Genomic DNA, 13,141 nt, shown 5'->3' on the forward strand with positions numbered 1-13,141 from the left:
TGCAGCTAACACTCCGCCTGCACACAAAGGGTTACTGAGTGGAAGTGATGATGATGATGGCTGATAGTGAGACGGAGGACGTGACTCGAAGTGTTTTTATATAAATGCCAGGATGGCCATGGATTTTCTGCTGGTCTCACTTCTGATTGAGAAGTGTTCAATCAGGGATGTCGCTCCGACTCTGTCTCTAAACTGCCTCTGGATTAGTTAGAAAGCAGAGGAAGACACGCACACATACACAAGCACAGATCACAGACACCACTTTCCCCACTTAAGGATGAAGCCAAATGCTTCTAATTTAGACAATTTAAAGCACGACAAGGAGGAGGATGACAGGAAGACAATTAAGGGAGCAAGAGCGGGAATGAGAGTAAGAGGAAGCAGAGTATTTAAAGAATAGTGAAGATACAGTCGCACCGACAGCAGAAACACACATTGTTGCTGAAAGACTGATATACAAATGAGTAGTGGCACATATTTCTTAAGCATGGATCAAGCAATTTGTTTTAATTAGACAAACACAATGACACAGATCCACAAAACAAGGAGAGAATCCCACGAGGACTGGACAAGAATTATCTGGGGAACGTGAGAGTTAGGAGCTTAGCTTTTGTCTGGACAGGATGAACAATAGCAACTCTTCTTCTTCTTCAGATGACCCCTGTAAGGGTTGCCACAGCAGACCCCCCAATCTCCCAGCATCCTCCTCTGTCACATCAACCCCCTGCATGTCCACCTTCACCACATCCATGAACATTCTCTGAGGTCTTCCCCTTTTCCTTCATCCTGGCAGCTCCATCTTCAACATGCTTCGTTCATAAGTGAGACTTTACAGGTTATAACTAAATGCTAAAGATAAAAATGACTGACATTGGATTATTGCGATAATCCTCATCTCTATGAAAACAAATTAGCCAGTCTACATTCAGACTGCAGCTCTTAGTGAGGGTAAAAGGAGGAAATTCTGTAGCTCAAAAACTCCACATTATTATTCCTCTCGTCTGTGTTCTCCACCACTTGTAGAAAGAGATGTCAAAGCTGAATTGTCTGAAGTGTTTTCTTAAGACTGGAATTTATTCTGTGGTGCTCACATTCACCTCATTTGTGTTAAACGGGGCAAAAATCTCAGGGATAAATATCTCGAGACCTTGAAAGATGGATACATGCCACCAGAGTTTAAGTGAGATGATATCTTAGCAACATTAAAACTACTTCAATGAATAACATCTTGTTGCAGTGCATCTATGTATCCATTTTCTTAACCGTAGGAGAGACAAAAACTTTCACACTCAGATTTACACCTGCAGTCAATTTAACATCACATCACTGTCATTGTACTATGTAAGGAAGCTGTAGTGCCCAGGGATAATCAATGCAGACACAGGGATAACAAGCAAAACCCACCCAGAGTGGGTTTTGCTTGTGTGACCAAGCAGTGTGACCAAGCTCGATCCAAAGACATGTACGCTGATCAGACCCAGCATTATGCCCACCTGATTAATATTGTATTCATCCCCTTTTGCTTATCCCATCGCGGCGCGGGCTGCACTAGACTCTTAAAGGTGTTTTGTGGCATCTCCACCAAATTTTAGCCACAGATCCTGTAAGTTGGGGGCCTACATGGATCAGACTTGTTTGTTCCACAGATTATTAATTGGATCGATATCTGAGGAATATGGAGACCATGTCAACACCTCAAACTCGTTGTTGTGCTCTTCAAACCATTCCTGAACCACTTCTGCTTTGTGGCAGGATGCTTTAACCTGCTGAAAGAGGCCACAGCCATCGGGGAATACCGTTTTCATGAAAGGGTGTACGTGGTTTGCAACGGTGCTTAGGTAGGTGTCAAATAGGGCTGGGCGATATGGCCTAAAATTCATATCACAATATAATTTGAAGCATGTGCGGTAACGATATATATCACGATATATTCTTTTCTTCTGTATAATGCATTTTCCACACTATAAGGCACACTTCAAATCCTTTAATTTTCTCAAAAATCGAGAGTGTGCCTTTTGAATTTATTCTGGTTGTGCTTACTGACCTCAAACCGATTTTGGCTGCAGAAATCTGTTAAAAAAATGTTTTAGTACAACTTTGGTAAGCCGCACTGCTTGATGGATTGTCGGAGCATTACGGCTGCCGTAGTGAGGAGCTTCACGGAGTAATCTGGGTCCAAAACTCCGTCAGCTTCAGGTCCCAAAGTCAAACGAACACTAAGAGTTAAAACGGTCTAAATTCTTTAATTAAATCATCAGCGTTGCTGCTTTATCTGCTTAACAATTAAGTTTTACATCCAGGCATCCATGAAAACAGAATTTATTAAATTTAATGGAGTTAGAAGTTAACAGGAAGTTAGCTCGCTAGTTTCCACCTAAACATTTCATACCATGTTCTGACAGATACCATACACTTATCATTAGCATAGCAGGATGCTATACACGGGCCAAACTTCAGTCAGGAGAACAACTGAGATTATCCATCCACAATACGAGGTTAGTTATTAATATACTGCAACAACATGGGAATAGAACAGCTGCGAGAGAATTCAACATTAATGAATCAATGTTACGGAAGTGGAGGAAGCGCAGTTTTTGGCTTTCCCCATATTTCAAAAGTGCTACATCTCTTTGCTATGACTGTCGCCCGGCATAATTTGCAGATGATAATGGTTTTAGCCGCTGCGATGCTTTCGACCAAAACAGGCGCAGCTTGATGACATCATCAACATGCGCTATCGCGATAGAGCGATATAGTCAAAATCTCTATCGTTGGCCAAATTTATATCGTTTCTATCGTATATTGTTTATATCGCCCACCCCTAGTGTCAAAGTAACATTTCGGCAGCAGACGAGGGTCAGCATGGGCACCTTGATTGGTCCTTATTAGCTCGTGTGGTGGCCTCACGAGCCACTTTTCGCTCCGCACATGCATCATCGAGCCTCGGCCACCCAGGACTCTGTCGCTGCTTCACCACTGTTCCCTCGTTGGACAGCCTTTGATTGATACTGACCAGTGCAGACTGGGAACGCCCCACAAGAGCTGAAGATGTGGACATGTTCTGATGCATTCATCAGGCAAAATGTTCACCCACCCACTGACAGGTGCCACGATGAGGAGATAATCAGCGTTATTCACCACCTGTCAGTGATTCTATGTCTGATCAGTGCATGTATGTGTGTATATGCATTTCTGTTTGACTTTAATATTTTGTAATATAGTCACTTTGTTTTTGTTTTGTTGTGTCAGTTTTTTATTGGCAGAGCTAGTTAACCGATGCGTCAGTGTGAATCAACGCTCCGCTGCATCAGTTGTATTGAGTAGGCAGAAGTTCCTGATGTGCAGTTTGTTTGGTTTTCACTGAAGAATCTCTCTGCTCAGACATGTAAGTTGATTAAATTAAAAAGTGGAGGAATTCTGAGGCAGAGAAAAGCTTCTATTTTCACTTGTGATGTATGCTTTAATATTTTTTGACTTGTCTGAAACAATTGTTGGGAGTTACCAACCTCATTCACAGAGAGCTCAGACCAGAACAAGCCGGGGAAATGGTCACTAAAAACACTGGACGACATCATTTCATGGGTTTTGAAACATTTTAATGAATATATGTTTGGTGTTTAAGATTTTAAATGGTCTGGCAGCTCCTCCACTGCCGCTTCATTTTATTAGCTTTTGCCCATGAGAACCTTTACAATCTACGAGCATATCATCAACTAAAGACCGTACAGTAGCGTTTTGTCATTCTGCTTTTGGGCGATCAGCACTCTCTGCGAAAGCTTTAACTCAATGGAAGTTGAAGTCCTGCCTGATACCATTAGGTACTGCAGCTTTTTCACCAGCTTTATTAAAATATTTGCTGAAAGACTCAAACTTGTAATCTTTCTTTTTTTATGGATGTGTGAATCTTTTATGTGATCTCCTGCATGCAACCTGCTGAGGGACTGTAGATGTAAATTAGCTTTAAGCTAACTCTGCACAGTGCGTCAAATGGCAAACACTGATGTTAATATTGCACATGTACAAATATGAATAAATAAAATCAAATAAAAATGTGCTTACTGGTTACTTTGGGAATGGTTGTAATGGTCTTTAAGGAGAAACTGAGACACCATGTGTTTTCCTGTTTAAGCGTGTGGACTTGCTGTATAAACACATCAGGGTTTCACTCAAATATGCTGACTTTTCCAGTGGAGTCGTTCACTGAATGGGTCTCCATGCTGAGTAGCTAGATGAGCCTCCTGAATTTGCAGCAAAACTGCTGTCAAAGCTCTCATTAATAATTTCCACTGCAGCCTTCATAATTCTCGAAAACAGCCTGTATATCTTACACCCGAAGGGTGGGGGTGAGCTGGAGGGGGATGGGGGAAAAGCAAGGTATCTTTCAAAATAAAAGCATATTAAATGGTAAATGGTTTGAATTAAAGCTCGTGAGATTTGTGCCAGGAGCGAGAAGGATGGACAGGAATAGGAGAGAGTATATCAGAGGGACAGCTCAGAGACCACGCGAGAGAGGCCAGATTGAATTGGTTTATGTGAAAGAGCAGTGAGCTCCTCCTGTGGCCTGTGAGCAGGATAATGACGACGGAGCTGCCAGGAAAAGAGAAAGGCCGAGGAGGAAATTTCTGGATGTACTGAGAGCGGACATTCAGGAAGTAAAATATGGAAATCAATGATTTGCTGTGTGATCGGAAGAATAGTTAAAATGCAATTTGTCTGCACTTTTAACCTTAGCTGTTCTACACAGCTCTTTAAAATGCATTTCTTATTCAGTCATTCACACACACACACACACGCACGTGCACACACAGAGCTGCAATGCAAAGCTGCTACTGGTGCAACTTCAGCGTTTGGCCTTCATGTTTTCAGCATGCAGAGCAGCTGGGGATCAAAGCACCAATCCACCACAATCCAGAAGCTGATTCACAGGAGACCGGCATTATCACTCGGCCTCTCTATGCGGTAGAATATGCACGGTGAGCGGTGTGTGTCAGGAGAAAAATAAGACGGGGGAAATTGTATGACGCAAAAATATAGAAATCACTAAATCAAAGTCGTGACACTGACATCAAAATCCAAGTCCAACAAATAACCTCATTCAAAATGTAATAGATCCCACTTGTGACTCATCTGTGCTGTGAAATGCGAGGTGAACTTTGTTCCCTGTTGGAGCGACGGTGCAGTGACAGCAGTGAGAATGAACTGAGGGGCCTAGAATCAGCTGTATTAAACATGTCTGGCTTTCCGCTGCTCCTCTCTCTGCTGCACGTTAACATTTGCACTGCCTTGAATACTTCGTGCAGAGCAGCAAAACTACCTCAAATTTTCCCTTCATTTTTTCCAGTAACCTCCTTTGACTGACACTGCACTGCTTTTGCACAAACCAGCGTGGAAACACGAGTCTGAGAAAAGCAAAGTTGCACCGGATTCAGAAGGAAGCGGAGAGAGAGCACACCGGCTAGATGGAGGTGATGTTTGTGACTTTAAAAACTGCTCACTCTCAACTATAACTCAAAGTTGGAGCCAGTTGAACATCCAGGCACTGCTATTGATTTATCGACTGCCCATTTAGAACACAGTATCAGCCTACAGCGGAGCTGTGGAGCCAACTCTGTTATCAAGTGCGGGCTTGTGAATTATGGCTGCGCCTTAGTTCTTCAAACTCACAAAGTCACGGGTCACGAAAGAGAGTCTTGGGAATTATGATAATCTCCTCATCAGCCTGTCTTAACTCACACACTTCTATACTAATGAGGGCCTCAAGCATGCGTCATTAGCTCTGACGAGGGCCCTCTTATCTCTGATCTAATAATCCTAATCTCATCTCTGAATCCATCGTTATCAAACAAACATCCTTATCCTTTCCTAATCTAATCTTATTCTGGCTCGAGAGATTGTAAAGATAAAGACTTTCTCAGACCTTGTATCCTTTGACAAACTCATTTTAGATCAAACAAATGCAGCTACAATCATCACAATGAATCTGCGACAGCTTTTAGTTCGTGAACGCGAGCTGTTCACGAACTATACTTTCCTCCAGACGCTGCACAAACGCTCGTCCTACCCTTTACTGTGCCGCAGTCTGAATATCTGCTTCTTGCATATAAAACGAAATAGCCTCGGCCTCAGTCACCTAGAGAATACAGCGTAACATGAACCTCCTTCCCCATCTTAACACTTTCATCTGGAATGTAATTAGCGCAGCAAGAAGCTTAGCACTCTGCCCTGCTCTCAGCCCCAACCAAGGTAACTCTAGGCAGCCCCTAATCCTCACCGCCTAATGGGATTAGCTCCGGAGGGAAGGGAACCCATGTCACACACACAAATACATTCAAAATCCAAACCTCTCCTCTGCTGTCTCACTATCCATATCTCTCTCGTTCTCCCTGTGCCATTCCACTAAGTGTTTAATAGGATTATACCAAAATTGTCCATTTCTTAGAAATCACATCTGGTCCACTCGGTGTCAGCGCGCTGATGATGATAGGATGGAAATAAGAAGCCTTAAATTATCATTCACCGAGTCTATAAGTGAACTACAGGGAAAACCTATGTTAAGTCATTCTAAACTGGTTTTAATGTATTGAGGATAGGCTGGCGTGTTTGGATGGCAACGGGATTATCTGAGTGGACTGAAACTATCATTTTTCCTCACAGAGCTTGTAAACAAGATTTTGCAGCATCCAAGTTTTGTGTGAGGGGGTCTGAGACCGTTCCCCTGTGAAAAACAAAACAGAAGCAGATTTATCGTGTGCATTTCCATGTTGAAGTCAAAAGAGAAAAAGTTTGGGTTTAAATTTTCAGTAGTAGCCCAAGCAGGACAATAAAATGTGCACTATTGGTCTTATGTGAAACTATTTAATTATCTCCATCCATGTTTTGTTACTCTCACTGAGTGGCAGAAGCCCAAGCAGAGATTCCCAGACTTTCAGGCCTCTAGCTCTTCTATGAGGCATTCCCTAAGCAGCTGAAGTGTCTGTAGTGTGTCATGGAGCTGCCTTGAGGTCTCCTTCCAGTTAGAAGAGCTGAAACACCTCAGCGAGGAGTCTTGTGTTTCGATATGGAGGAGCAGGGCTACTATCAGGGTGACCCAAAAACTCTTTGGAGGCTAGTTTGTGGCCACTGGTGACAGTAGGAGTGTAAAAACACAAAAAGTGTCAAGCTCCCCTTCTCTCTGCCAAAAGAGATCACAATCGTGCAGACAACGTGCTAATGTGTCCTGTAACTTGCTTTTTCCCTCCACAAACTCGTATTCTCAGCAAACCAAATCGACTAGCTAACAACAAATCAGCTATAGCTAACCAAGAGCTGGTTAATCCTAAATTAACGACCTTTAAAGAAGCTGTTAACTTAAACGGAGGAACACAGTCTGCAAATCGTGCAAACTCAACTGTGAATCCATACAAGAATACCAATATACCTGCACATAACATAAAAGAATACGGAGCCCCGCAGGGGACATGGGAGAAAAAAAATTAAGACGGACTTTTGCGAGATCTCGCAAAACAAACTCGGGATCTCGCAAACGTTTTAGCCGCATTCTTCGGACGCTGGCTCGAAGCCGACCGGGAGGTCGAGGCACGATGTGCCGGGAAAGCGGTGTTTCTCCCGGCTGTAGTGGGTCTCGACCTCCCGTTAGCTTCGAGCTAACGGGAAGAATGCGTGTCGCTACCCGATCCGTACCGGAAACCCGATCGGTACCCCGCATGCGCGAAAGGTGTCTACTTCCGGTCGTAGCGTTTTACGATAGTTATGGGTCAGAGTATCTGTTAAGATGTTAAGAATAATGAGTAAATCTTAAAATGTTTGCAATAATGAAGCATTTCAGTACAATGTAGACAAAAACGAAAAATAAAAAGATAGTTACGGATCGGGACTCCCCGATCCTTACTGCACATGTGCAAAGTCGGACCGTACAAATCGGGTCTACCCGATCCGTACCGCGCATGTGCAGATGTTTTCTTCTTCTTCTGTTCATTTAATGGCAGTTTACTCCCCAGTGTACGAGGATACTGCCACCTGCTGACCGAGCGAATGAACCCTATTATGAACTGAATTGGCGTCATTGCAAACGTGTGTTAAATTTGATTTAGTGATAGTCGAGTGTGTTTATGCTTGTCTGTGTGGAGAGGATTGACTGGAATAGTGATGATGATGTCGGCTATCACTGTTAATTGTCAGTAAACACTTAATCTGGCTGCTAAATCTTCACGTGACACATTGCTAAGTCAATATTATTAAGTCTGTAATTAGGCGCTATTCTTCTTATTTTACGGCGCTGTTGTTCAGTCGGGGGACGCTCTCTGTTGAGGAGAAAAGCATGAATTTGCTTGTATACGGATTATCCATTGTTTAAATGTCCCGATAGTCGAAAAGGAGGCAGAGCTGTTGAGAAATGCTAGGAGCTAACTGGGCGCTAACCGTATCATTCAAATATATTGAATGTCGCCATGCTGGCAAAGAGAGGAAGTGACGTAAGATTTGCGCATGCGGGGTACGGATCGGGTTTCCGGTACGGATCGGGTAGCGACAATGCGGCTAAAACTTTTGCGAGATCTCGCAAAAGTTTTGCGAGATCCCGAGTTTGTTTTGCGAGATCTCGCAAACGTTTTGCGAGATCCCGAGTTTGTTTTGCGAGATCTCGCAAAAGTCCGTCTTAATTTTTTTTCCTCCCATGTCCCCTGCGGGGCTCCGTAAAAGAATGAACAGAATTCAAAGACATTAACACTTTTAATTGGACTGCTTAGAGCAGCAGATGTGTGGAAGTGTTGTAAAAATTAAAATGTAAAATGCAAAAATGTAAAGTGGGAACACTGACTAAGCCCTCCGCTCTCTCACAATGGCCGACGGGAAGGCAAAATTACAGAAAACCGAAGGCTTAAAAACAGCGGTAAATGTGGTTCTTGCAGTTTTCCTTCAGCATGCCTACAAACACACCCACAGCCCTGATGTGAGCAACTAAAGAAAACACTCAAGTTTTAGGAAAAAGGTGCTTTGGTGTCATAATATTTGTATTAGCAGCCCCTCTGGAAAAACGATAAGTCACTTTTTCTAATTTATTCTAGAACAGAGATTCAAAATACATAAGTTAGCATATCGTTCTTGTTATGTTACAATATCAGCGATAAGGATGAAAATCTTAATGACGAAGCACATGATCAGCTTCAGTTTGCACCGCTACTGCATCCCACTTCATTCCTGACACTCAGCTGTAATGTTTCATTATCTCTCGCTTCTTAATTTGAACGCCTAACGAGTCCAGCAGCACTGCGCAGTGTCTGACCAGCGTTCAGCCTCAGGTCAGTGAGAGAGCTGCAAACCCAGCTGATAACTACTGACCTTGCCAACAATCCCAGTTAAACCAACTCGTCTGTGCTGGTGTAAGTGGAACATAAATGGGAAATTTAACAGGCACTTTGGCCAGATGTTATAGTTGCACAGATGTAGGACATGCACTACGGGCGGCCAATCCAGCGCTGTACATCCAACCTGACGACCAGAAAATGACAGGCGCGCACAGATGTGCAAACACACAGCAGCATCAGCGACAGTTCGGAGCATTTCCAAATCACAGCTCCATCTCTGATCCCATCAGGGTGATGCTCTTGATCGGAAGCCCAGCAACAGAGACCCTGAGGTGGGTTAGAGCTCTGCCAACAGCTGGGTCCTTTCCAGCACTCCCATGTCTTATTCATGGATATCCATCAGCTCTCATCACTCATCAGACAGACTCTCCGACAAACAAGCGCCGAGACGCATGCATGCATGCACGCACATGGACACGCTCACACGCGGACTAATCAAGGACACGAGGCACAGCGAAACTCGATCTGCAGGAACAAGCGAATCAAATTTGCTTCAATATGATGTGTGCTCTGGATTTGTGAGCGCGGGTGTATGCGCCTACCTAATCCAGGTCATGAGCTCCACGGTGTCTGGATCATAAAACTCCCTCAGTTCTGATAACTCCTCCATCAGCTTGGGCCAGAACTAAAGGGAAAAAAGACAAAGACAAGTGATGGAAAATTCAGTTTATGAAGCCCATAAGCAGAGTATCAAACCCACTGATATATCTTTGATAACATCTTATTGCTTCACTGAACATAACAGGGAATACGACAGCTATTTAGATTCCTCCAACAGTAAAATAAATAAAGGGGAAGCGATTGCTTCCCCTTTATTTATTTAGGGGAAGCAATTATTATTTATTTATTGAAATCCCCGTTTTAGTATCCTGTTAGGCTCCAATTGCTTTTCATCATTTTCTTCCGTAACTTCCATTTAGCCCATTTTCTTTCCCTCATATCGTTCCATGTGGTTCCAGAAGTAAAACTCCAATAAAGGTATGAGCACAAACCACCAAGAAAATGGCCTACCTTGTAATACAGGAAACCGATCATCACAACAGGAGCGACATATCTGACAAGCCTCAACTGCAAAATGACAGAAAGAAAACAACTTTAATGAAATGAAGGAAAATAATTGTATCAGAGGCAGAGGAAAGTAAAGAGTCACACAGAGATATACCAAAAATGAGCACGGAGTGAGATAACAGACAGATAGAGCAGCTTTGTTCCCGACCATCGTTTATCTGATTCCTGCTGCCGTCGTGTTGTGACCACACTGACACCTAGTGGCCTCACTGGCAATGCCGTCACCCGCTCAGAGTGCAGGCTGTGGATTCAGCAGCATAATGGTTCACCGTCACATCAATACAGGAAATCATAAAAGATAGAAAAATCTTTCAAGAGCGCCTCGCAGTGAGCTTTAAACGAGATCAATGTCACTCACACTGGAGGGTGGTGACAGGCATAATGTGCAGTGTTACTAGAACTGGGAATCAAACCTCAGTACGTTCAGAGACACGTTTAAGAACAAAGTACACACTTCAAATTTCTCTTAAACGACGGTTAGAAGTCGCTCGGTCCAATCGCCCGGCCAGAAACGATCTAGTCCGTCGTCTTTTTTTCCCTGCTTGCTCGAAACTACTCTGATGAAGAGAATCTGTGCTCTAGTGTGCTTATCCAGTGGCCAGCAGCACAGCACTGTGGTTACAGATGACCTTTGGCACTGGGTAATAGCTAAAACAGCTCTTTACTCATTTGTGGAAGCGCGATATAACGTAGCGCTCCGAGCATGTGCACTTTCATCTAGCAGGTCAAGAACATGTCGTCAGCCACGCAGTGTTTATGTAAAGTTACTACATCAAACAGGTTAGCAACCAGTTAACCCTTTAAGACCTACCATAGAACCAAGTCCGCCAGAGCTTATATTATATTTTTACATGCTGTGGAGCCATTTTTGGGAGCATTTGAAGTTGCTATACATCAATACAACAATTACAGCCTAAATTTTAATAATATATATGCATTAAGTGCATAGTAATTATATAAATTGCAAAAAAGTGCAATAAACTACAAAAAAAAGTAAAATGGTTTTTGTTTTTTTAACATATATTTCTAGTTAGAGAAATTTAAGAGGCTTATCCCTCAAAACTGTAAATACAAAAAAGTTGCACAAAATAGTTTCCCACCACAGGAAATTTATTTTGAGTGTCTTCATAGTTTTATTTTTGAAATACACCAATTTTCACATACTGCAGGAAAAACGAAAATAAATATTATAATGCAAATTTGCAAAAAAGCAGCATATGCATCAAAATAAACTATTTCCAGCAGTGCAATATGAGTCCTAAGCATCCCAGAAACGACACAGAAAGTCAGAAAGTCAAAGATAACTTTTAAAAACACCAGTATAGGCTCATGAGGCCCTGATGGTAAAAAACTACATTTCCGTGAAAATGACGTCACTTCCGGTTTCGGGCAGGTCATGGCGGACATGCGATAGTTCGTGCTGATGGAGTAGGAAGTGTTACGAACAGCTGATCGGATCGGCAAAGCGTGTTTCTGGAATATTATGTTTTTGTTGCTGCAAGTGCTTTTTATGCAGTTTTTGCAAAACTATATGTGGAAGGAAACTGTGACCGAGGACAAGCTGATGGCATAAGATGTAAGTACAACTCCTCCGGTTTCATATGCAAAAAAATTATTGCGCTAGCTTATGTGGTTGCAGAGCTACCGGGATTTAAAAATAGTTACGCAAAACGGCGCGTGCCTGCTCTGACTGGTTTTAAAGGGTTAAACACATCTAACAGACTCTGAGCCACATCAGCAACCATTGGAAGTCACATTTACAGGTAACGACACCTAAACGGCACCGTGGGATCAACGTGGGACTGCAATCACTCTTAATGTGACACAGACAAGAGAAAAGCTACTGATCAGTGCAGTAAATGCAGTGAATGTGTTCGATTTGGGAAGAACGAGCTGGTCAGATCCTGGATGTTTGGCAGCCGCTCACAAGACGAGCCTGCAGAGCCTGTTAGCAACTGTATCCACACACAATATCTCCTCATGCACAAGCAAATACCTCGCTCCCATGAGATATTAGCATAACGTGTTTTAATTGGTCAGTGGCAACAGTGGAGCATTTGAATAAACACGAGCTGATTGGTATAAATTCACCTCTTCCTCAACTCAGCGCAAGCAAAATCGGGCCATTTAATTGCAAAGTGCATTTACAGTTTTAGTCACTGTAACGCTGGAATTTCCCAACATTTGGGATAAATATAGTTATCCTTTTTATATTTCATGTTGTCTTTAGTTCACAAATGAATAATTTCTCCCATCTAAATGGAACAAGATCTGAGATTACTCAACCCTGACTAGCCTGGATGGTGAAGCACATTTTGTTCTGCAATTGCAGATTAGGTTTTTAAATATTTGAATTCCAGCTTTGATGACTGTATTTATGCTTCAGAGGACATAAAGTAGCGTAATTTTTTGGAGATTATCGTAAACAAAGATCCTACCACCCATCCTCCCTGCAGCTCTATTTGGAGCCAGAAGTGAAAATGTGAGCTCGTACCAGAAGTTTCGTGTTGCATCGGAGAGCGCTGAGAAGCACGGTCCACAGCTCGGTCCCACAGACACCGTAGGCTGCGACCGCACACATGTGGCCAGTCCATATATACTTCATTCTGGGCAGAAAGAGAGAAGGAGGAGCCATATCAAGCAGCGCTCGTGTCTCAACAGTCTTCCTCTTAGGAGAAAAAAGAAAACAGATCCCAGCCTCCATGACACAG

At 42.9% G+C, this 13,141-nt stretch overlaps 1 protein-coding gene across 8 annotated transcripts in view; it reads right to left on the reverse strand.

Annotated features, from left to right (window-relative positions):
- Window positions 1-13,141, reverse strand: part of dpy19l3 (dpy-19 like C-mannosyltransferase 3) — an 82,733-nt gene that overhangs the window by 23,933 nt on the left and 45,659 nt on the right. For all 8 annotated transcript variants that reach the window (XR_014877926.1, XM_085184729.1, XM_085184603.1 and 5 more), the window contains 3 exons: window positions 12,925-13,036; window positions 10,374-10,430; window positions 9,905-9,987 (listed from right to left, as the gene is read on the reverse strand). Coding sequence is in view for 7 of the 8 variants with exons in the window: in XM_085184729.1 (XP_085040855.1) it covers window positions 9,905-9,987; window positions 10,374-10,430; window positions 12,925-13,036 (252 nt within the window). In the remaining variant the exon portion in view is untranslated. The remainder of the gene's footprint in view (window positions 1-9,904; window positions 9,988-10,373; window positions 10,431-12,924; window positions 13,037-13,141) is intronic.

The sequence above is a fragment of the Neolamprologus multifasciatus genome, chromosome 1, assembly GCF_963576455.1.
Source record: "Neolamprologus multifasciatus chromosome 1, fNeoMul1.2, whole genome shotgun sequence".
NCBI classification, from domain to species: domain Eukaryota; kingdom Metazoa; phylum Chordata; class Actinopteri; order Cichliformes; family Cichlidae; genus Neolamprologus; species Neolamprologus multifasciatus.